The 26,139-nt window shown below is 37.8% G+C and overlaps 1 protein-coding gene across 1 annotated transcript; it reads left to right on the top strand.

The window, feature by feature from the left end:
• Nucleotides 1–14,811: 14,811 nt before the first annotated feature.
• LOC112089920 lies at nt 14,812–17,678 on the top strand. The gene is made up of 6 exons (XM_024160785.1): nt 14,812–15,069; nt 15,165–15,684; nt 15,753–16,021; nt 16,350–16,428; nt 16,523–16,937; nt 17,141–17,678. Exons 1-6 carry the CDS (start codon nt 14,812–14,814, stop codon nt 17,676–17,678), a joined length of 2,079 nt encoding a protein of 692 aa, XP_024016553.1.
• The last annotated feature ends 8,461 nt before the right edge of the window (nt 17,679–26,139 follow it).

The raw sequence follows: 26,139 nt of genomic DNA, 5'->3' as shown, positions 1-26,139 counted from the left end.
TGAAGTAGTTGAAAAAAAACCCGCACGTTATGTGTGGGTATTCATCTAGTTTATGATAATTTTTCACCATTTCTTCAAATACACGACTTCATTTTATTGCAAACTAGAGAATTATATGATAAATATTCACAATCTAGTCTGATACATGAACTTCATGGAATTCATCATCCTCCTTGGAGGACGGAACTCCTATATCCTATGCTCTAGTTGTACCATCCCAATAATCGGCTGAGACCAAATGCAGTATATATATATTAAAATGAACTCGTCCATAACTTCCCCAATCTGACCCGAACAGAAATTAATTCACTTTATTTTCTTAGTTATTTTAATTCTAGTTGGATTCTCTTATTTTGTGATGGCTGTAAAGTATGAACTCGTATCACCATATTGTAATTTACAATTTCCTACATGTTTTTTTTTGGGAGTTTACGCATGTCCCAACGTCGATGGCAAGTTCCCAATAGAGACACATGGCTTATGGTAAAAGAAAATTAGTTATATTATATTTGACATTTCTCTTGGATTTTCTTCCTTAGATTTCTTATATAAAAACTAGTTAATTAACCCTATTTTTTCTAATCCTCATCACCCTTGCATAATTTGATCTCATAACTAAAAGATGTTAAAGTACTTAGCTTTGTATAAAGAATAACTCTCATATTAATGCTTAGGAAAATTAACTTAAAACCTAACACCACAAAGTTCATATGTAATGTCACAAACTCGAGATCCATATATAAAATAAAACAACTTTCCTTTTCCTAATTGTATTAGATAACTCCTAAACCAACTAGAGAATGAATAATTGCCTTTCTTATCCTAATCCTAATTTGATAAGGAGGACTTAGGCTGCAAGTAATGTTGAAGCTTATCCAACATTCTCCCTCTTAAGCTTCAACTTGTCCTTAGCCATATCTTGAAGACCAATTAAACTTCTCATTTCAGCAAACTTGATCCGCGCCAATGCTTTAGTCAATATATCAGCCTTCTGTTCTGTTCCTGGTACATGTTCCACTCCAGTCAGCTCCCTCTCAATGCATTCTCGCACAAAGTGACATCATTTATGGATGTGCTTGCTCTTACCATGGAATACCGGGTTCTTTTTAAGTTCTATTGCAGACTTGTTATTGATTTTAATGATCACTTGCTCCGGTTTCCAACCTGTAACTTCACTTAGTCTATCTTGGAGCCATATAGCTTGTCTTTCTGTCTCTATTGCTGCCATAAATTCAGCTTCACATGACGAGAGAGCTACTCTGTCCTATTTCTGAGAGCACCATGTGATTGGAGCCGATCCAAGGTAAAAGATATGGCATGTCGTACTCCTTCCATCATCGAACTCACTGTTGTGACTGCTTTCACTGTATCCGACAAGCTTTTTTGATGTCTCTCATTTGAACTTCAGACTGAATGAAAGTGTCCCTTTGAGGTACCGTAATATCTGCTTCATCATCTCATCATGTGATTTGCGTGGGCTCTGCATGTATCTACTAGCAATGCCGAATGCCGACTGAGAATGCTAGATCTGGATGGGTATGAAGCAGATACCCTAGACATCTGACATTTCTCCTATAGCTCGTCGCATCTATATGTGGCTCTTCCTCTGCTTTCGAGACCTTGAGTCCGAAATCCATTGGTATAAGAGTTCTAGACCAGCTTCCTTTAAAATTGCAGCTTTCTAGACCAGCTTCCTTTAAAATTCTGTTCGCATAAGCTTCTAGCTTGATCTCTATTCCATCTTCTCTTGATGAACTTCGATCCCAAGGTGGTAAGTGAGTCTCCCAAGATCGGACATCGCAAATTTTGTTGACATTCCGATTTTGTAATCATTTACTGCCTTGAGATTGCTTCCTATGACAAACAGGTCATCTACATAGATTGCAACTATGAGTAGATTTCCTTTTTCTTCCTTGCGGTAGACTGAAGTCTCTTTCATGCATCATATAAACTTCATGCCTTTTAGGATCTGATCTAGTTTAGTATTCCAGGCTTGCGGTACTTGTCGCAAACCATACAAAGCTTTAGAAAGTGTATACCTTATGCTCTTCACCTTTTACTTCAAAACCTTCTGGTTGATCAACATACACATCCTCTTTCAGTTCACCATGTAAGAAGGCCATTTTTACATCTAAGTGATGTATTTCCCAGCCATTCGATACAGCCAACGCCATCAATAGTCTAATGGTTTCAATTCGAGCAACAGATGCAAAAACTTCGTCAAAGTCCACACCTGATTCTTGTATGTAGCCTTTAGCAACAAGTCTTGATTTGTATTTGTTGATGGTGCCATCTGCTTTCTTCTTTATTTTAAAAATCCATTTTAGACCAATCACCTTTATGTCACTTGGTCGATCAACAAGAGACCATGTCTTGTTCTTGTTAATCGAATGTATCTCTTCTTCGCAGGCTTTTCTCCACTCCAATAAGCTCTTTACCTCTTTATAGCATCTTGGTTCGCTGTTTATTGCAAGAAGAAGCTTTTCGCATTCAACAAAGGCCTGCAGAACAAAATCATTGAGGTATCCTGGTCTCCTAACTTGGCGAGTGGATTTTCTTAGTACTGGAGCTGTTTCTTATGTTGTGTCGTTACCCTCATTACCATGGTTATCCACTTGATTATCCATACCATCATTGCTTTCGTCTTCATTATTTTTGAAGTCATGGAGATCTTCTTCCTCTGCTTCGTACTCTGTTCCATCTCAATTTTGAGTATTGGTTATTATGGGGCCTTCTCCAGTATCTTCTTCATCTTCCCATTTCATATGAAACATCCCTGGTTCCCTGTCCAGCTCCAGCTTGTTCTTTCATCGAACACCACGTCTCGTCTTACTATAATCCTGCAGCTAGAAAGATTGTACAACCTATAAGCTTTCAAACCAGGTTTGATCCCAAGGTGAACAAGAGGTATCGACCTGTCATCTAGCGTCCTGAGGCTTGCGGAGTCTAACTTTGAGTAGGCTAAACATCCAAAAACTCTTACATGTTCCACATTAGGTTTCTTCTTGCGCAAACATTCATACAGAGTTATACTGTCCAGGGATTTTGTGGGGATTCTGTTGATGATATAGGTGGCATGTCGTATTGCCTCTCCCCATAGATAGTTTGGAACTTTCTTCTCTTTGAGCATGCTTCTAGTCATCTCCATTAATGTTCTGTTCCTTCTTTCGACAATGCCATTTTGCTGCGGTGTATAAGGAGCCATCAACTGTCTCTTCATCCCACTTGCTTCGCAGAACTCATGAAATTCCTTAGAAGTGAATTCTTCTCCTCTGTCTGTTCTGAGTGTGATGATATCTTCCTTGAAATCCTTCTCGACCAGACCTTTAAATGCTTTGAATTTATCAAATGCATCACTTTTTTTCTTTAAGTAGGATTGTCCACATATATCTCGATAAGTCATCTATGATAACAAACACATATCTGTTGTGAGCAAGTGTAGGAGTGTTATTAGCCCACATAGATCCGCATGAAGGAGCTCTAAGGGTCTTGATGCTCGAAACTTGGTTGCCTTTGGGAAACTCTGTCGAGTCTGTTTGCCAACCTGACATGACTCACAGATTTTTGTCTCGTTTCTTATTGAGGGTAACCCAGTACCATATTGCGTTGAGACATATCTTTGATTGTCTTGAAAATTGTATGACATAATCTTGCGTGCCACCTCCAAGTATTATCCTCAATTGTGAATGCAGACATACTGGTTATCCGATCTGTAACTTGATCTTGTAAAGACTATTTGGTAATCTGATCACTTTCACCAAAAGTCTGTTGCTTGGATCATGGAAAGTCAAATAGTCTTGCTTCATTCGAACATCCCATCCGACTTCTGTAGCTTGACCTAAACTCAGAATGTTGCTTCTAAGATCAGGGATATAGTAGACTTCTTTGACAAGGATCTGCCCATTGGTTTTGCTTTGAAATAGAATGGGTCCCTTTCCTTCTATTTTCACACAAGATCCATCTCCAAACTTTACTTTGCCTGTAATGTTTTTGTTGAGCTCCAAGAAATATGTCTTATTTCCTGTCATATGGTTACTTGCCCCATTATCAAGGTACCAGATGTCTTCTTGTCCTTTGTAATTCTTGGGTATGAGCTTGTCTTCATTAAAAAACATTATTTCATGCATGTAGAGGGCTTCATCATCATCGGCTTCCTCTGTTTCGACATCGTGCATATTTGTTTCTTGGAATTTAATCCGAATTCTATTAGGACATTTGGAGGCGAAGTGACCTGGCTTTTCACATCGGTAGTAATCTAGAAAGATATTTTCTCTCTCTCGTCTGACTTGAATCGTTCTGATTCATCGAACTGTCTTGTGAGTTAAACCGGCCTCCTATGCCTTGTCCTCTGTTTCCTCGTCCTCTTCATCTTCCTCTTCCATATGAGACCTGTTGTTCCGAGTTTGCATAAAGCAATTTTTCCTGTGTATCTTCTTGATTCTCCTCATCGAGAATCCTTTCTTCATAGGCTTTAAGTCGACCAATGATATCTTCAAAACCAGTTGTCTTTAGATCTAAAAACCTGTTCAAGAGAAGCGATGATGTGCATATATTTGTTTCTTGGTAAGCTTTTTAAAGAATTTTTAACGAGCTTTGGTTCATCAATCGTTTCTCCGAGGGCAGCTGATTTTGAAGCAAGTTCTGATAACTTTCCAGCAAAGTTATCAATAGTGTCTGTGTCTTTCATCTTCATTCTCTCAAATTCAGACATCAGAGTTTGAAGTCGGACTTCTCTAACACGGCCAGCACCTAGGTTGCAAGTTTTAATCGCTTCCCAAATTGTCTTTGGAGAATTTTGCTCACCAACTTGCAAGATCAAATTCTCCGGGATTGATTGAAAGAGTAAACCGATTGCAGTGTCATTCTTGGTGGAGTCAGTTGAACCAGGATCGATGGTTTCCCAGACTTTGTTAATTCGTAACATCACTCTCATCCGCATCGTTCATTCGGTGTAGTTTGTGGAAGTAAGTATCAGACACTGTATAGAGGATGGGATCGTCTCTGTGGATTGGGTTGCCGGAACTACGTCTCCAATAGTTTCGTATCGAATTATCTTCGTGATTCAAAGCTTGGAATTGGATCGAAAATTCTTAAGCTCTGATACCAAATAAAAGATGTTAAAGTACAACATTATTTGATTACAATAAAGATAGTTATTGAATTGTATGGGTTTTGGTAGTAGTTAACTTCAAACAATTTTCTTAGATTGTTTTTTTGTTAAGGGTGGGGGACCATTTGGCAAAAAAATATTGTATCTATGACTTTGTATTTTATCAATTGACTAAAATGCCTTATAATAAAAAGGATTCGGAGGCGATTGGCTGCCAAAAATTTTGACCCGAAAGGCGAACTATTCGAAGCAACCACGCAGTATCCCACTATAAGGTTAACTGTGGAAAGAGGGGGCATGCAAATGGAACCGGCACTGGTGGATCGAACGTATCCTGTCAACCTCATCTCACGGGCCGCCTTCGAAGATCTCACAAAATTCCAAAAGCTCCTTAAGCCAGAAAAAATCACGTTCGTGGAATACCAAAAGGAAAGTGACACGGGCAATAGGGGAGGTGACACTCCCAATAGTCGAACATCATGTCACCCAGATGACGACTTTTACAGTAGTTAGCACACGAGCCTGATACCCACATCTACTGGGCCAACCTTAGATAGCCAAGATGGGAGCCACGGTTTGCGGATACGAACGGACAGTGGAATTTCTCGCCGGGCAAGGAATAGTGAGAATCTGGAAAAAACCGGGAGGGACTCGCCGAACGCTCAACGGCTGAGCGACACGAGTGATCGTCTAAACCACGACGAAGGTTAGAAGACTCATCAAAAAGATGCATCACTGACCGCGAAAGGAATCTCAGAAAGTACATCGTCACGCGTAGAAGGTAGAAGATTGAGAGTGACACGTGGCCAAAAAGAGAGATGGGCACCCTGTTTTGGGAGGATGGAGAAGGTGAACTGCGTAGGGTCAAGGAAACAGAAGCCTAGAGCCCAATGAATGAGGCCCAACCCGAGGCCCAATGGTAGCTCTGGAAGCGGATGAGCCCGTTCAACAGCAACTAAGTCCCACGAAGACCGAGCGAGCGAGGAATCTAGCAAGGAGTCGGCCTAGCAAAGGATGTATTGAAGATGACAGGTCTAAAAGAGAAACATAAGGAGAAATAAAACTTACAGAGAATAATTAATCAGAGAAATGATAAAAAAAGTTCTCTCGCTCGATTCCCTCACCAGAAAATGTGCTTTTCGACTCTCCTGAAGAAAAATTCCTTTGACATTTGGGGTGTTTAGCCCAACGAGGCCAGCGCAGTGGAGGGTTAGCCTGCCCGTTGATGTCGTGTCCCTGGAATGCCACCCCTTAATCGGATCACTCGGGAGCATGCCGCTCTGCAGACAATATAACCGTCCACCCGAGAGCTTCGGTAACCCGCAAAATAGAGGCAAATTGTTGGGGATAAATTCAATCCTTCATGCATAGACGAATCATATGTTTGCACGCGGTGTTTATGGCTTTTTTTCAGGTACAGTCCCCTGGACCAAACTAGGACACATATTGGATATCTGACCCAATACGGTCTCAGCTTATAGCACCGGCTCTTGAATTCATTCGGATTCAGGAAATCTGACACGATACACCACCTGTTCCCGAACTCTTTGTGTCTAAAAGTGCAGGCTACGCTGTCAAAATCAAGGAAGTCGGAAACTGAGTGGTCACGAGGATAGGCCACACTTTTTATGTACTAGACCTAAGTTCGGTGATCCAAAAGGTTCGGGATATAAAGAAGTGTGGTCCGCACATGTATCCAGAGAGCAAAGTCATCCATTCTGGGCAGCCCGATCCCAATATTGAGGGAACCAGGCCAGGTATGAGCAGACCTTTTACGCGGAAACACTTTTCAAATTTCCTTCCATTTGACAAAAGAAATATGCCTTAGTCTGATTTGATCACCTATACCCTTACAAATCCACGAGATTGACATTTAATGCATTTTCCTTACATGTGTCTGGTCACAGTGAACTTTCGCAGGAGCCAAGAAGAAAAGTAGAGGTACAGCAAAGATCCATACCGCGTCTGAACCGCCGACCTGACTCCTACACTGAAGACGAAGGGACGCGCCAAGGAATGGTCTCGCAGCAGGCTGAAAACACTCCGAGGAAAGTTGGTGAGACCATCATAAGCGTGACGCTATCATAAGATTCGAACCCAATCAAGTAGGGTCATGGGTTGACCCACCCGAATCACTATTTGCGGATCGACCCAATATACTAAACCGGGTAAGATAACTCTCTATAAATACTTTGCTTTTTTCCACGGGAAAGGAGGCTCACTTTTCAGCTATTTTAAGTCTCACGATATCTCTCTAGATACTTTTGGTTTTTAAGGTTAGACACTCTACACTTTTCCGATCGTATTTCGGGTTACTTCTCTTCACTTCCACTCCAAGGCGGTTCCTAAACCGTAGATTATTTCACCCATAAACTCTTTCTTTCCTCTCTTTCCACCGCAAAAAGCTCATTTCCTCGCAAAGGCCCGGGTAGAGCCTACTTTTCTCAAGAACTTTTCACTCGTTTTCCGTCTTTTTCTGTTTTCCGATTAGCCACTTGGTGGTCTTTTTGAGCTGTTTTCTAACTTGAACATCGGAGAGCCTTCGGAAAATACACCATATTCGTGTTTTTTAGGTTTTCTTGTTTTCTCTGTTTTGCAGGAGACTTGCCCCTACTCGAGGACCGAAATCCCCTATACAGTTATCTTTGTTAGTTCCAAAATAAAAATTAAAGCAGACAAAAAAATTATTTAAAAGATAAGCTTAAAATCTCAAATTATTTGATAGTTATATGTTAATGATATTTTTAGTTAAAATTCAATTTTACTTATGTTATGTTTATGATTTCATATTTCTAAATTAAATTAAATTCAATAAAATATAATAATTAGTTAAGGTTTGGGACATATGTCAATTTTTAATTTGCTCTGAGATGATGAGATGTCAATCTCTATTTCTGGAAAGTCTCCTCCAACTTTTATATATTAGACTAGATTTTGCATCCACGTTACGCGTAGGTAATTTCTAAATGCTATCATATTAATAAAAATCATATTTAAGCAGTTATATTTATTTAGATCTTAATTTGCTGTAGTAAAATTTATCAAAAATAATTCAGTTTTAGTTTTAATATTTATATATAGATTTTAAAGTTTTAACGATCTTGATTGAATTTATATATGTGGCGTTTTAAAAATATATTATTTTGTCGAACGCTTAATATTTTGTATACCAAAACCAACCTAAAATGTAACAAACTAAATAAATAGTACTTAATTAGTATTAACACAAAGATAAAGTACTATACATAACTTATTAGTCAATAAAATAAGTTTTTTTTCATCAGCTGCATCCTTGTTATGTATGCTTTTTATGAAAAAATGATAAAGTTAAAAATTATTCTCTTTCCTTAGCTAGTTTAGTCGATACAAATTTTTGATTCATTATAAATTAAAAAAAATTAATAAACATAATTTTTACTTTCATATATTTTAAACAGTAAATAAATATAAAATAAAATTTGAAACTAATTTTAAATCAAAAATATTGATAAATTCAATAAAACATTTTGTCAATCTTATCTTAAATTGGTAAATACCAAGCTTTAGTCTAACATATTGTGTGTGATAATGAATTTTTATTGACAACCAAGAAAGACAAAAATTCTCTAAATTTTACTGTTTTAATTAGTACAAATTATATTTGATAGCATTGAAAACCCCTCAATAAACTATTAAATTAATTTTTGGTATATATTAAAATAGATTTTACAAACTTATTGTCACTCTTAAATTATGTTTAAACCACTAATTATCTCCACATATTTAATATATGTGTTGTTTTTATGTTATAGTAAATATTATTTAATTTTTTTTTATAATTTCAATTCGTATAAATATTTTTAAACTATTTTAATGCTAGTAGGTTGGTATACTAAAAAGATAACTCAAAACTATAACAACATAATCAACTACTATTTAACGAAAATAATATTGACACGAAAAAATTAAGTAATATCTTTCTTCTCTAAGTTCAAAAAAATTCATCATCTTTATTTTTATTCTTTTTATATCAGTTTTATAAGACAACCGAAAAATAATGTTAAAATTTACTTTCTTTTTTAATTGATTGCATATTATTTTATATCTAAGTAATTGGTATTTTGTTTAAGAAATATCTCTAATTTAATATTATTTTAGTTTTTGTTGTTAATGGAAAATTTATATATAATTTTCTTATTTTACATATATATATATATTATTAACAATAATATTATTTTTGGAAAATTTCTTAATTTTGATTGTTAATGTGGACCAATAGAATTGTTTTTTTTTATCTCATGTGTACACCTTTAGACGCATTTAGCTTCAACTTTTATTAGTAATTATAGGATTTTCACAAAAATGTTTAACAAAAGTAATGAAATTAAATTAAAAAAAAAACCATAAACTAACCATGTTTATATATTTAAAGAGTTGTGTGAGAAAATGATGCGAGTAACATCTATTTTATAGCAAATTTAATTTAATTTTAAAAGAAAAAAAATATTAAATGACTAAAAAATCATTCCATAATCAAAGTGGATAAATTTTCTATTGTCCACATAAAATAGTAAAAAAATAGAATAAAATCTCTAATAAGTAAAAGTAATACATTTTGTACACATAAATGTTTTTATAAATACTTCACACTAATGATGATCTTCTTAAACTATCTCCCATACAAAAAAAATGAACCATCCTAAAGTTTTTATGTTAGTTTTTCTCTCGTTTTCTGGATTGTATGAAGCCAAAAAAAAACCAAATTTTGTAGTAGTTAATAACCAACTCGGTTCTCGACTTTCTAGTATTCCTCTCCAATATCATTGCCGTAGTAGCAACGACACAGATACCGGTGTCAGAACTTTAAGCGGCTTCAATGATAAGTGGACATCCACTTTTTATGATTCATGGGGTAGGTTTAGATGGGTTTGTGATTTACGCTTCCGGACTGAAAAAGAGTATTATTTTAATAAACTTGAAGTATATCGAGAAGCTTTTACAGTAAGATATGGTCAACTACGTCAATGGACTGCTAGAATCGATGGAATTTATTTTACAAGAGATTATAATAAACCAGTGAGACATGTACTTGACTGGAATTCGACAAAGATATAAGCTTTTATTTTCCCTAAATTTTACTAATATTTATGTAAGTTGGTTGTCTTTTATAAGTCTTATGAACTAATTCATAAAATCTAATAATTATTGAGTAAAATAGCTGAAAAATCCTAAACCCTAAACCCGAGGTTATTTAGTGCTTTTAATTATAATGAATGAATTAGCTGAAAAATCTAAAACAGAAACGAAATTGCAGAAATGACCAAAGATCCACCGAAAAACAAACGGTATTGTATGCGTGGTCATGAGCAAATACCATTATACCCTCAAAAAGGTTTGCCAAGTTGGTCGATGTGATGTATTCTGACAGGATATATATCATGATTTTGGGTAGAGTGACTAAAGATATAGGTATAGGAGGCAATATCTTTACATGAAATCACAGCCACACAATTTATTTCTGTCAGACGTGCCATATACATTATAATAAATTACATATTTTGTTATAGATTAACAGTTATTATATTATATATAAAAATATAAATTTAGATATAACATTATGTTTTACATGATAAAGATAATGTTAGATTGATAACAATAATAAGTTATATAGAGGATTAAAGATATTATTGATATACTCAGCATGTTACATATAAATTAATGTCTAACATTATAATTTATTAAATAAAAAATAGAGAATTTGCATCATTTGACGCAAATTAACATCATATTTGCAAAACTAATGTTACACTGTTTTCTGCACTATTCATTTTTTTTATATACAGAAAAGCCCCTACACATTAGACCATATCACCCTAATCTTACGTGAGATATTATGTAGGACTTCTAAATAGATGCAATTATGTGGATAGGAAGAGAGAGAATTTATCCCGATATAATTTTTCATTGTTTCGCTTCCCAAACCAAACAGAAACTCTCAATTTCTCTCTCTCTCTCAATTTCTCTCTCTCTCATTCTCTCTCTCTCTAAATCAGATCTACATATGTGATTTTTTTTTAATAGTGTGGTTGGCTTCTCCACGGTGTCTCCTTGCGTCAATTGGTGGTGGTAGAAGAGCTTAATGGTTTCTCTAGACTTGACAAATTTGGGGCTTACAGGACCCGATTTGGGCAATTCACGGTTCGCTTGGCCAGACGAAGCGGCTCGACTCCGTGTGGTTGCTCCAGGGGATACCACAGCGAAACCATCTGTGTGGCACCTTCTTTGTCGTGTTGAATCTGCTTGGAATTGACTTCTGGTCCTAAAAAAGATGTGCAGGAAGATTTGTGGTCAGAGGCTCGGCGCGGACAGCTTGGCTAGGCTGGTGAATTAGTCTACGTTCTTCATGGCTCAAGGTGATTCTATTATAATAGTAGATACTTTAATAGTTAACATATTTGGATAACAAAAACTGTAAAAAGGTAATAAAGTTTGGTTATTGTATTTGTTAATGTTAACAAAGTAACTCGATTATTATCTGATAATTTTACTATTTTTGTTGTTCAAGATATTGATTTGAAGATCCATAAATAATATGCTAATATGTATAACAAATATGGTGGATAGATAATTCCAATGTTAACAAAGTAACATTATTGTTACCTGATAACATTATTATTTCTATTATGTTAATGATATTAATTTTGATGGATAACAATGAGGTTACCGATTTTTGTATCAGAGAGTAATAAACCAGGTTTTGGTAATTAATTACATATTTGCTAACAAATTCATTATACAGATAATAAATATGTTGGATATCTAACATCAATGTTACCGAAGCAACAAATTATTTACCGATGATATTCAGATGGGTAAAATATGTAATAAAATTGTTAGGGATGAATTTATAATGTTACTTTTGACGCAGCTAATATTGTATCCAAGGATGTGAAATCTGTGATAATTGATTTATTACTCAGATTAATAAACGTCTTATCAAACTAACTATTAAATTATCATTTATGTTACCATAGTTCTAATATATATGATGTATGCTCAATATATTTTTGTTACACATACCCAAGCGTTATTAGTCAATAACGTGTCGCTTAACAGCACCAACCTAAGAATTAGATGTATGTACGTTTGTCTAAGTAATTTTTTGCATATCTCAGTATTTAATACTCATTTGAGTGGGAAAGTAGTGTGTGGCTGATATTATATGTGAAAATATATCATAGATATTTTCCATATCTATACCCCACCTATTATTACTCTACGAAATCATTATGTTTCCTATTAAAAAAATTAACGCTTATGTAAAAGAAAAGAGGGGTTTTTTGGTATTTTCTACTAACCTTTGCAACATGGATTTTCATTTGTTGTGGGGTCATAGTTAGATCTCCAATTTCGCCATCTCCCATGAATATCTACCTTATTCACTCTAAAAAAATATGTAAGATTAATAACAATAATGAGTTATATAGATGATTAAAGATGTTATTGATATACTTAGCATGTTACATATAAATTAATATCTAATATTATAATTAACTAGATAAAAAATATGTTAGATTGATAACAATAATGAATTATCTAGATTGTTATAGGTATTATTTTTGTAGTTAATGCGCTACAAATACATATAACACTTTATATGTATTGTTAGCATTCTAACAATAATATTATAGAGTAATTCAGATAGATACACACTATTATATACGTTTGCATCAATCTAATAGGATCATCGTTTATTCTAGCAGTTGAATATGAAGTTGTTTTTCCGTATAAAAGAAAACCAGAAAAGAAACTTAATTTGATCCTAAACGGCAATACTGTTTAACATCGTTTGTTCTAGCAGTTGAATCAAAGTGTGGTCTCTACCTCAGAATTTACCCTAAACGCCGATGAAGGCTGTCAGAAAATGTCAAGCGAGCATGTAATACAATGAAGGCTTGTCCATCATCGGTAAAAGCTTTCCCAATTGGGAGTCTCAGAGTCTCTTTACTTCATCTTCGTCAAGAGCGTTAATAATAGCCTGTACTGATTTAACTTTTCTGTTACGAATTCACCCTCTCTCCTACGGGCTCCTGGCCGACAGCAAACAATCTCTCGAGAAATTGAATATTAGGCATCCTTTCATTTTAATTAAAAAAGAAATTCACAGTCAAATATCATCTTGAAAATCATTGGACAAATTCAAAAAGGTATAATAAAGAACTTACGCACGGACGATCGACGATAATCTACGAAAAGCTCGGTGGATTTTGATAAAAAAATCGGCTCCGGAAGGGAGAACGGCGGCCAAAACAAGAGAACTGGGTTCTTTGGTATTCCGTCTAACTTAAAAATTACCCAAAATTTTAAAGAGTTTATGACAAATAACGGTGTATAACATAATATAAGTATAAATAAATTTGAAATTTGAATTATGGAAGAATATTAAAATATTTTACTGACAAAATATCTTCTAAACAGCGAGTATGATCGTAGGCGAAATAGGGTAAATAGGGCTAAGATGGCCATATTGGAATGTGCACAGTTCCAAAATATTGCTGAAGATGGTTTTGCAAATTAGGAACAGAAACGAGGTTATCTAATGCATTTATTTATAATTATTTGCTATAATAATATATAGCAAAATATAATTAAAATATGAATTTATACATATATTGTTTTAATGTTTTAAAAAAAATAACATATTAGAAAACCTAATCAATATTCCACGAGGGTTTGTTGCAAATCATACTTAAAATTTCATCAGTATCAGAAATTAAGTCATTTAAAAGAGTAAAACAAGGAGAGAAACTCATAGAGAGGACAAGAGCAATCTCCCAGCCACTTTTCCGTATTGCGAGATCTGATAGGACAACTCAGTGGCGCCGCCGCCATAATAAGACGTCAATGGAGACAGAAGCAAGAGTAAGAAAAATAGAAGGCGGAGAAAGCAGCATATTGGCATCTTCCAGAAACAGAGATGATGATCTATGACAGATGAAAGTGTGATGCTCGGAAGAGGAGATCAGATTTAAGAATCGGGAGATGGAGATTAAGCGGAGATTACATATATGCTTTTTCCTGCAAGTCTTGTGATACTTCAGCTGCTCGATTGTCTTTGTTGATTGTTGATCCTTTGGTTTTTCTTGTTAAGATAAGAAGACAAGAGTCATGAGGTCGGCTCAAGAAGAAATCAAAGAATCAAAAGAAGGAAGAGATTGTCACAGATGAAACAGGAGCGAAAAAATAAGATCTCGAGAAATGTGCCTAAGAGAAAATTTGCCCTAGCGATTTCCTCTTCCGCGGCGCCGCCGCTTGGTTTCTTTCCGGCGTCGTTTCCTTTCTCCTTTTCTTCCATCCACTTGGTTCTGCTTCCCGGATAACGATTCTAGCTCTTTCCCTTCGACGGCTCCGGCTTCTCCGAGGCCTGCAGAGATCTCTCTCCTACCTCAGATATCCTCTCCTTCGAAGCAGCTTCCTCCGATCTATCAGATCCAAACTCAGAATGCTCAGCTCGAATCAACCTCTCCAGATCTGGCTTCCCCGACAGCTGTAATTGGTCATACGTCTGTCTCTCTCGCGCCTGCTCCTCGAACTGAGGATATGGACGATCTCCATCTTTGTCCTCTCCGGTCCTGTATCATTTGATTTTGCCTTCTATTTCTGCAAGCTCTGCCCTTCCTTATGCAGAGCGATTCAAGGCATCTCTCCGCAACCTCAAGAAAATGGGTTCTCCGTCTTATCAGTCTGATGGAATGCCGGTTGTGAAGGCTCCTCCTACTGTTATTCTGCAGACGTCTGAGATGTGGAAGGGACACATTTTTGCGCTGTTCCACGGTCTCTTTCCTCCTGCATCTGTTATATTTGCTGACCTCAATCCTATTTGGGGAAAGAATGAAAACATTAGCAGAGGAAAATCTCAGAGACAGCCTGTCTCATCTTCATTTCCTATGTTACAACTCGAGAATAGGTTCTGCAAGTGGGTATTTGGCATGCCGGGAACTGTTATTTCGTCGTTTCTCCTTGGTCTGCAGCTACCTCTTTTCAGTTTCAGGATCTAGTATCAGCACCAACTTAGGCAATCCTCAGTAATGTTCCGCCTGCGCTTTATTCACTCGTCGGTATCAGCACTATTTCCGGCACCATTGGAGAGCCTCTTCCCACTGAACACTCTCGTCTTGATTCGGTGAACATTGGAGTTACTAAAGAAAAAGTGGAAATCATACTCGACAGCTCTCCTCCCTCCTTGGTTATTGTCATGGATGATGAGGGTAACACGGCAATGATTCAATTCTCCTATCCTAAACTTGCTCCTAAGTGCCTCAACTGTACCAAATTTGGTCGTTTACTCAATCGATGTCCTCATCTTTTAAAGAAAAGGTCCCTTCTAGCTCGGTCAAGGGTCAGCAAAGATAAATCTTCCTCCTCGACGTTTCCTTCTGACTCTTCTGATGTCCTGCCTAACCTTGGCTCGAGTGTTTCATCCGATGCTATTGTTTTGGAGGTGCCTCCTCCTGGTGGGTCACGCAATGAGGATGTTCCAGATCATATCTCTCGAGCCTCCAAGAAAACAGCATCCCGAGCACGCTCCCGCTCTTGTGCGAAGTCGAGGCTGAAAAATCTTAGTCGTCCGCCTGTGGTTGATCCTGTAGTTGTTGAGCTGAAGATCAGATCTCGGATACTCCTGCTTTCTTGTCTGCTAATCCAAGTGACGACTCGAATGCTCCTCCTCCATCTCACCCGAATGAGAATATCGATCAGACTCTGGTCCCTGCTTCTACCTCATCACCTCAGGCCTCGCTTCTTCTCTCTGTTGAGTCGGTTCTCTCTGACATTGCGTTTCCCTCTAACACAGCACGTAAGAAGGCAAAGAGGAGATTACTGGCAGCGCTTTTGTCACAGGCTCCTCCAGATTCGTCTCTAGCTCAAGTCCCTGTAAGTGCTCCCGCCTTGCCAAAGGACTCCAATCTCGCTTAACTCGGTCCCCTTCACATCTTGTAAATAATGAAGGTATTCTGCTAGAATATTAGGAGGCTAAATACTGACTCAAGACAGCGTGTTCTTTGTAACGGGGTACTTCTAACAACTCTCTCTTTGGTGGGATTTTGGAGACTCGTGTGAAGGTCGATAAGTCGGCTGACATTCTCAGGTCAACTTTTCCTGGCTGGAGGTCCGACAATAATATGAGTTTGCTGAGAATGGAAGGATTTGTATCGTCTGGGATCCTTCCATTTCTGTCATCACTTTCTCTAAATCTGATCAGTATATTCGTTGTGGTATTCATATTCCGGCTACTAATATCTCGTTCTCTATGGCTTTTGTCTATGTTCATAATAACGAGGGTTAAAGGAAACACTTTTGGCACAGATCTCTAATCTGTCTGCGAACTCTCCGATCAGGTTTTGTCCTTGGATTATTGATGGGGATTTCAACCAGATTGCTTCCACCTCTCAGCACTATTCGATCATTTTTCAGCATTATCTCTCTCTGGCATTCATGACTTGCAATCATGCTTGGAAGATAATGAGTTACAAGATCTTCAAAGCCGTGGGGCTTACTTCACTTGGTCTAATCTTCTTCATGAAGACCCGATTCTCAGGAAGCTTGATAGGGTCTTGGTTAACGACGCTTGGAATTCAGCTTTCCCTGAATCCGTTGCAATCTTTGAACCTCCTGGGGATTCTGATCATTCGCCAAGTCTTATTTGCTTGGATTCATCTCTCCCAGTTATTAAGAAGTGCTTCAAGTACTTCTCCTTTCTCGCTTCTCACCCGTCTTTTCAGGATAACAACTCTGAAGCCTGGAATTCTCCCATCTCTGTGGGATGTGACATGTTTTCTCTTGGCCAAAGGTTGACTGCAGCCAAAGCGTGCTGTAGGAAACTTAACAAGGAGGAGTTTCGGAATATTTAGCAGAGAGCCAAAGACTCACTCACTCGCTTTGAGGAGATTCAGGCTGAGCTTCTTACCAACCCTTCGGTTACTCTTTTCAGGAATAAGTTGATACTAGGCACAACTGGAACTTCTTCTCTACTGCTTTGGAGTCTTTTTACAGACAAGAATCAAGAATTCGCTGGCTAAAGGATGGAGATGCAAATACAACCTATTTTCACAAGGCTGTGATTGCACATCAAGCCAAAAATGTGACCAAGTTCCTCAGAGATGGTCAAGATAATAGGATTGACAATGTAGATCAAATCAAGGACATACTCATCTCCTTCTACAGGCAGCTTCTCGGGACTGAATCCCGTAACATTACTCTTCTTTCTGTTGATTCCATGTGCAGCATTCATCCTTTTCGCTGCTCCATAGATTTATCACAGGTTCTTTCTCAGATACCTTCTGATGAGGAAATCTTAGCCACTTTCTATACCATGCCAAAGAGTAAGGCACCAGGTCCCGATGGTTTTCCTGTTGGGTTTTTTCTTGAAGCATGGCAGGTGGTTGGAGAGGGCTCAGTCAAAGCGGATAAGGAACTCTTCATCACCTCTCCTCTGCTTAAGCGGTTTAATGCGACCACCACTGCTTTGCTTCCTAAAATCCCTGGTGCTGGCATGGCTCCTCAAGAGCAAACTCAAATTGTTTATTCCTGATGCAAGACAGCTGCATCAGGTGGGTTTCATAAAAGGTCGGCTGCTCTGCAAAAATGTCCTCCTAGCTTCTGAACTAGTGGAGAGTTTTCATAGAATTGGTCCTACGCGGAGAGGTTGCCTTCAGATTAATATCACAAAGGCCTTTGATATCCTGAACTGGGCATTTCTTCTCAACATTCTTGAAGCTCTCAAACTTCCCTCTACGTTCATCTCTTGGATTCAGAAATGTATCTCTTCTCCTTTATCGAGCAGTGCGTTTAATGGATGACTGATCGGATTATTTGATGGGAAGAAGGATCTAAGGCAAGGTGATCCTATCTCCTCCTCTTGTTCGCTCTTGCAATGGATGTATTATCAAAATTGTTGGACAGGGATGCCAGTGAGTTTATATTTCAACCTCACCCCCCAATGCCATGCACCTATCATCACACATCTTAGTTTCACCGATGATGTCCTCAGTTTCTTTGATGGCTCAAAGGACTTCCTCTCAGGTATTCTTAATATTCTAGAGGAGTTCCAGATGATCTCTGGCTTGGGCATGAATAAGGAGAAATCCTTTCTCTTTCTTGACGGTGGGAACTTCCAGAGGACTCATGAGATTTGCCAAAGACATGGACTCGCTCAGGGCTCCTTTCCTTTTTGTTATCTTGGCGTTTCACTAACCACAAAGAAAATGTCTAAGCATGACTACCAACCGCCCATTGAGAAAACTGCCAAACACTTCTCGTCCTTATCTGTCTGCCACCTTTCTTTTGCTGGGAGACTCCAACTCATCCAATCAGTCATCTATTCCACAATAAACTTTTGGAGCTCTATATTTATTCTTCTGAAGCAGTGCATCACCACACTTAAAAAAATGTGCAATTCCTTTCTTTGGAAGGAGGATCCTTCATCCGCGCGGGGAGCCAAGATCTCGTGGGACTCTGTTTTACCTCCTAAGAGGGCTGGTGGTCTGGGTTTGCGGCGTATCTCTGATAGGAATCAAGTAATCAGACTCAAATTAATTTGGCTTATTTTTGCATCATCTAGTTCTCTATGGGTCTCTTGGGTTCGTCTTCATTTGATTCAAAACGGTAATTCTGGGGTACCATCGCTGACAGTGGGAGCTGGATCTGGAAACAGCTTCTAGAGCTGCGACACCTTGATCGACCTTTCATTTATTGCGAGATTGGTTCTGGTATATCTGCCAGCTTTTGGCATGATAATTGGATGTATTTAGGACCTCTTCTTGACATTACTGGTCCCAGCGGCCCTCAAACCTCAGGTATTCCATATGACGCGGTGGTCGCTGATGCTATCACTGATGGAAAGTGGTGATTAGAGTCTTCTAATTCTCGTCACCCGATTCTATCTATCCTTCGCCAATGTCTCCCTCCTGCCTTGCCCATCTTTTCTTCTATTTTGGACGACTCTTATAAATGGAAGATCGGACAGTCTGGAGTTCCAAAGTTGTTTTCCACTTCTCTTACCTGGTTTGCTCTCCATCCTCCGGGCCCTTCTGTAAGCTGGTACAAGTCTATCTGGTTTAAGGGAAGGATCCCAAAACATTATTTCCTGAGCTGGGTGACTATCAGGAAAATGTTATATATGAGGGATAGACTTCGCATGTGGGGGCTCCCAATTTCTCCTCGCTGTCTCTTATGTGACACCGAAGACGGAAGACGAAACTAGACAGCACCTTTTCTTTGATTGTACTTTCAATAGGGAGATCTGGTCGGCGTTTTATTCTGCTGCCAGCCTTTCTCCTCCAAGTGATTTCGATTAATGCATCATCTGGCTTTTGGCTCCTTCTGCTGAACGTAACATCTCCACCTTCATGAGGCTTGCATTTCAAGCTTCTTTGTATAGCACATTGTTGGAAAGGAATGCTAGACTTTACTCTGGTACATCCTCCATAGTTTCAGCTATCGTTGCTGGGATTAAGAAGACTATTCAATGTCGTCTTGACCCTCTAGCTCGAGCTCATACTTCCACCGCCACAACCTCTTCGATCCTAGCTTCTTAGTTCTCTCTCTTCTAACTCTAATTTTCTCTTTATGAGATTTTAGCTTAGGTATCTATATCTTCATTTTTTGGTATCCAGACCATTTGATCACCGGCCTGTTGTCTTGTGCTGTAATCCTGCGGGGAATCGTTTGTATTTGGTTTATCAATGAATGAAAAAAAGTTAAAAAAAAAGAAGAAGAAGAGATTGTCGTGTATCAAAGAAGAAGAAGAGATGAATAAGAGGGTCAACAAGAAGGAAAGTCAACTCTGGAGTAAGGAATTGGGCTTCATGTTTAGAGTAATTGGCCAGCAAATTGTCATCAGTCCAGGAAAAGAAGCGATTAATTGTGTGTAAATGTGTGTGTGTGTTGAGATGATTAAGTCTAAGTTGGAGCATTTAGAGTTGCTGTATAAGTTAAGTGATGGTTGTAAGAGGTGTGTAAGACTAGACGTAAGTCTTGTATAAACTACTATAAGAGTTAGTAAAATCAGAGTGTAGTTGTATTACTTCTCTATAAGATTGTAAGCTATCATTTTAAGAAGGATAAATGAAATGGATGAGAAGAAAAGTTAAGAAAATAAGTTCCAAAAGAAAGAAAACAAACATGAGTGAAAAAAGAGTATTTCAACAGTCTTCCCCTTAGATTATTGTAGTGGACACCAACGTCGCTCTTCACCAAGTAATTTCCTTTGATTTATATATAAAGATATTATAAGTTGAGGTGATGAACAGAAATCAATCAAGCTCGATCTGTCATGGTGAAAGATGAGCTTGAGGAGAAGAAGATAGAAGTTATTTTGGGAAAATTTCTGTTAGATTGGATAACGCTCGAAAAAGTGCTTATATACCATTGAGAAAAGTGTAACTGGAACAAATTGGGACTATGGTATATACAACTAAACCAAAATTTATTTACATAATCCGATATTCGCCCTCAAGATGGAGTATAAATGTTAATGATCTCCATCTTGCTTAGTAACGATTTGAACTGAGTAGGAAATAAAGGTTTGGTAAAAAAATCAGCGAGCTGATTGCCTGTGCGAACATGAAGAGTCTTCACAAAGCCTTTATCCACAACCTCACGAACCTACTGACAATCCAATTCCACATGTCTTGTTCTTTCATGGAAAACATAATTATTAGTAATACTGAGTGCTGCTGTATTGTCACAATATGAACCCGAGGGAGATGTCGTGTCGACCCAAAGATCATGTAGAAGATACCGTAGCCATAACATTTCATGAACAGCCAGAAACATGGAGCGGTACTCAGCCTCTGCAATTGACATGACAACAACATCCTACATATCTGAGACGTTCTTTAAAGTAATATCACCGTTAGTCGAACATTTTTCCATTATTTGGATCTTATGTCGGTCCGACCTTACTACGTATTCGGACCTTACGTGGGCCGAACCTTTCACGGGTCGAACCTACCTGATAGGTCTTATAAGTGATTTTATTTCATCCAACAACTTGCCCCCACTCTCCAATTCCTATTTAGGATTTAGAGAGTAGTAGATCTTGCATTACCTCGAGACAAACAATTTTGCTCTGAAATTACTCGCTAACATTTACGTTGCATCAGATATATGGACATCTCAACTTGAATACCTTGACAATGTTGCTTCAGATAATTAAGTAGGACACTTTCTATTTCACTTTAACGTGAACTAATGTGTCTTCCTTGAAACACATACTGAATCCACGTAATGGACTTTATTAATCACCCACTTGTATTTAAATGGGCAACACATTCCTTCTAGCCACGTGAAACAAAAGTTTGTCTATTTCCCATAATCTTTAGTGAAATGGGCCTTTTAAGAACAAGCCCAACAAACTAGTCACTTAGGTCAAAGTGTAGAGCTTTTGTGTCGTTTTTTTACCAGCTTCCTGCCTCTTTTCATTTCACAGTCAATTTTTAACTTCAATTCATGGAGAATTTCACAGGTACTTCCTTATCTGTTACTTCAAGCTTTATTCATCTTCATTTTTGCACCTTCTTCCTCATCTATTTCTGCACCCTCGTTTCTGACACTTTGTGATGTCGTTTTTTTTTTGTTCCAGACTTGCCATTTTAATGACAACTCTCAACTCTCAGCTCCAAACGGACTAACCCACGCCCATATGACCCAAACCGCCGTGGTTCAGTTTGTTTTCTAGACCGGCGCGGATCAACCCGCTTGAACCGCAGGCAACGGAAACACTGTCCACGCCCACCCCGCTTTAAACAGCAGGTCAAACTGACTAACCCGCGGGTTGTTTGTGGGTTATGATGTGCAAGGAAGCTGTTTGACTAAGCCTGTGTGCCACCGTGTCCCACCGGTGAGTTTCCTGATCACGCGACATGGCTGCTCCAATTTTATGTTCTTCAGCCTTCAAGTGAGAAGAGTATCGAATCTGTAAGAGACCATCGAATCTGTAAGCTACTCTGCTACTTGCTCTTAAGATTTTTCTTATTAATTGTGGCAGAATGCTCTTGCCGGCCTTTGAATACTCATAACAGTTCCTGTGACTGAATGTTTTATCATCTAGTTGGAGCTTCTCTTTTTGTTTGTTTCTTTAATTTTCTGAGGTTGTGGACATATCCGCTGCTGGATTTCATCCTTTTTATGGATAAAAATGACTTACAGCTGAAGAACCAGTTGAGAGACAGAGAAAGAGCTCTAATTTTGAAGGAGAAAGACATTGAAGCAAGAGTGCAGCGTGAGGAGGAAGAGCAGAACAAGGAACAAAAAAAAGTCAAAAGAGGAACAAATGTCATTGATCAACCAGTTGAATTCTGCAAAGGATGTGGTGACAGGATTAGGCCGGGAGCTAAGCAGCGAAAAGAAATTATGTACGGAGCTTAGAGCTCAAATCGAAAGTCTGCAATATAATCTGTCAAAGGCCATCGAAGACAAAAAGGCACTTGAAACAGAGCTCAGAAAAAAGCTTGATTTGGTTGAGGGGCTACAAGATCGGATCCACTTGCTTAGTTTGGAGCTGAAAGATAATGAAGAAAAAGCTCAACATATTAGCACATCGCTGGCAGAAAAAGAAACAGAACTAAACAGTCTCAACTCTACTTACACTCAAACTGTCCGAGATCTTGCTGAAGCAAAATTAGAAATCAAACAACTCAAGGAAGAAGTCACAAGAAGTCAGACTGAATTGGACTCGAAGAATTTCGCTATTGAGGAGTTAAACACGAGAACAAGGACTTTGTTTGATGTGAAAGAGAGTTATATCCAAAAGCTTGATGATGTTTCAAAAGATTACAGCGCTCTGCAATCGACCTCTGAAACGCGAGCAGCTGCTGATGCGGAGCTCATAAGCAGGAAAGAACATGAGATTCTGCAGCTCAAGGAGAGTGGCTAAAAACGAGAGGGTATTTCTTGCTGATCTCAACGAACACATTCCAGGAGGAAACTTGTAACTATCATATCGAACTCTAAATGATAATGCTCTCATTGATATCACTTCATTGTCTATAGTGTCACTTTGAAAATGGTAAATATACTTGCTGCTAAAAGATATCTTATTCAGCTATCCATTATCAGAGCCCAAGCCTGGCTTCAAATCCAAAGACAAGTAAATATCCGATGTTTAGAAAACTCCAACACAAATCCAAGAAAGCAAACTCAAACAAAAAAAATCTGAGAAAAAAACTTAAACAGAAATCCAAGAAAGCAAACTGAAACAACAACCTCTGTTTAGCAAACTTAAACACTAGTCTAAGAAATAAATTTAAACACAAATCTCTCAAAAGCTTCTTCATCAACCTTCAGCATCCTCCTCAACGATTGATTCGAAGGAAGGCAGCTCTTCATCTTCACCATCAACATTTGCGTCCTCTTCTACACAGATCACAATGTATGGCTGTTAATATAAAATATATGAATGTGTAATCATAGAACTTTTTAAAACAAAGAAATTCATTACCATTTTCGTATGCCTCAAAACCTTTTAGCCAATTACGACTACATATTAACGCCTAAACATTTTTGGGAAGAAGATGGCTTCTATACTTGTTCATAACTCGAGATCCAATGCTGAAAGATGATTCCGAAGCTACCGTTGTGATTGGAATGCTGAGAAGGTCACAAGCCATGCAAGCCAAATCTCTATAACATTGAGAGTTATCTTTCCAATATTTCAAGATATCTAAACGCTGAAAATAGGCCATGTCTAATGCTGGTTCGTCTAGATAGAGTTCCAAAGACGACTTCCCACTAACAACAACATTAGATTTTCGAAACGCAAAGAAATCCTGCACCATTTAAAAAAACTTGTAAGCAAAAAGTGTATGAAATCAAACATTTATGTCCAAGTGAAACACTTACATCGTAGTTTGAGAAACTTCCACCTAGGACATCGTGTTCTTGATCATCTTTTTCTGAACAGTTTCTCGTGTCTCTTGTGAAGGTGATTGCGTCTTGAACTTGCTCTCATACGATTCAAAAAGAGTCCACAGTTTTTCACGCAAATGTTTCAGCCTTTCTTCAGAAGTTCTTTCGAAACAATATTTTGCAAGTGTCATCTTTAATCTTGGATCAAACACAGTAGCCATAGCAAGAATATCGCTGTAGTCATCCCAATACTTGTCAAACTTCTCTTGCATAACACTAACCATGTCTCTGATCATCTCGTTCTCGTGGGCTGCATGATCTCTCAACCACATTTGAATCTTCCAAACTTGCATAAAATATAAGTTTGATGTTGGATAAGTAGAACCTGATATTAGACGAGTAACTTCATCAAAGGGCTCTAAAAGTTTACAAATCATCTTCCCCAAGACCCACTCATCTTCTCTTGGGAGATGCTTGTAGTTTCTTCCATCAATAACTTTCAGATTAACAAACGCAGCTCTATATTTGATTGCCCTGTCAAGCATCTTGTAGGTTGAATTCCAACGAGTTTGCACATCCAATACTAGACCACCTTGCTCTCTTATCCCAACTGTTTCAACACATCTTTCAAATAGATTCTCTCGGGACTCAGAAGATAGAACAAACTTGATGCTATCCCTTATCTTAGTCAATGAATCACCAATCACTTTCAGTCCTTCTTGAACAATGAGATTGAGAATATGGGCTGAGCATCTCACGTGAAAAAACTCTCCTCCACACAACAAATCTTCTCTTATTAGTAACTGTGATTTCAGAATCTCTTGCATACTATCATTGCTAGTAGCATTATCAAGAGTGATGGAGAACACTTTTTTATCTATTCCCCATTCCTTCAATGTTTCAAGAAGCTTCATAGCTAAGTGCATACCTGTATGTGGAGGTGGAAAAGCACGAAATCAGTATATTCTAAATATTTGTTTTCTTAAAAAAGACTACGTTAAAAAGAATGAAACATAAACTGATACATAAGTCTTGTTAAGCAAGCTGGTGACTTTAAAAACTGGTGACTTTAAAAATAAAAGCATGAAATCAAAACTGGTGACTTTAAATCTCGTTAATCTCGTTAAAAGCATATATAAGCTGGTAACGTAACATATATAAGCTGGTGACATATATAATCTCGTTAAAAGCAAATATAAGCTGGTGACATATATCTCGTTAATCAAAACTGGTGACTTTAATCCCTTTAAAATAAAAAATACAAGCTGATATATAAATCTCGTTAACTAAACATAAACTGGTGGCTTAAAAAAAACTATTTTAGAAACGGACAATCAAAAGAATAAAACTTGTAAAAGCATACTAATAAGATTATAGCTAAGTTCATACCTGTATGTGGAGGTGAAAAAGCACAAAAAGTTAGAATCTTATTCTGTAATTTCCAGTTTACATCTACATAATGCGCTGTCAAACACATATAGCCTTCATGAGAGATCGCAGTCCACAAATCAGAAGTGAAGCATATCCTTCCAGGAAGACGACTTAATTCGTTCTTAAACTTTGACGTCTCATTCTCATAAAACTTATACACATCAGCTGCAGCAGTGTTTCGACTGATGAACTTGACATCTGCATTCAAATACTTCCACACTGATTTAACTCTTTCATATTTAACATAAGAATACGACAGATCATGTTGAATAATACACTTAGCGACCATTTCACGGAAAATCATATGGTCATATTTCCGTGACTGAAGTTTTCCTTCTGCAGTAACCAGCATCTCACCAACATCAATAGATCTAACCATGAGTTTGCATCTCTCACGATGGCGTCTTAAACATGTTGTACCGTTCTTGTATGAGTCATGCGCATATTCCTTCTTGCAATGTTTACACACAGCTTTTTGATAACGCTTACCAGACTTGTCAACTTTAGTCATCACCACAAAATCATCCCACACATCTGAATGAAGCTTCCTACTCTTTTGCTCTGCTGCATTTTCATTTGTGTCGTCGTCTTCAACGTCATGAATTGTTTGTCTTGGAAGTTTTTCTGGTCTTTTTGTCGCTGGTCCATCACACTTACTTCGATCTTTTTCAGCACTTCCATCGCTGCCCGAGAATTTTCTTTTCCTCTGTTCT

This window comes from Eutrema salsugineum, unplaced genomic scaffold (genome assembly GCF_000478725.1).
Source record: "Eutrema salsugineum unplaced genomic scaffold, Eutsalg1_0 scaffold_11, whole genome shotgun sequence".
NCBI classification, from domain to species: Eukaryota; Viridiplantae; Streptophyta; class Magnoliopsida; order Brassicales; family Brassicaceae; genus Eutrema; species Eutrema salsugineum.
Note: the sequence above shows the minus strand (reverse complement) of the source record. Positions and strands in the feature narration are given on the sequence as shown.

Coding starts and splice junctions, on each gene's coding strand:
- LOC112089920 (XM_024160785.1), top strand. CDS start 14,812: ATGGGTTCTCCGTCTTATCAGTCTGATGGAATGCCGGTTGTGAAGGCT. Junction 15,070..15,164: donor AGAATAGGTTCTGCAAGTGG/GTATTTGGCATG, acceptor GCACCAACTTAG/GCAATCCTCAGTAATGTTCC. Junction 16,429..16,522: donor CTATGTTCATAATAACGAGG/GTTAAAGGAAAC, acceptor GATTTCAACCAG/ATTGCTTCCACCTCTCAGCA.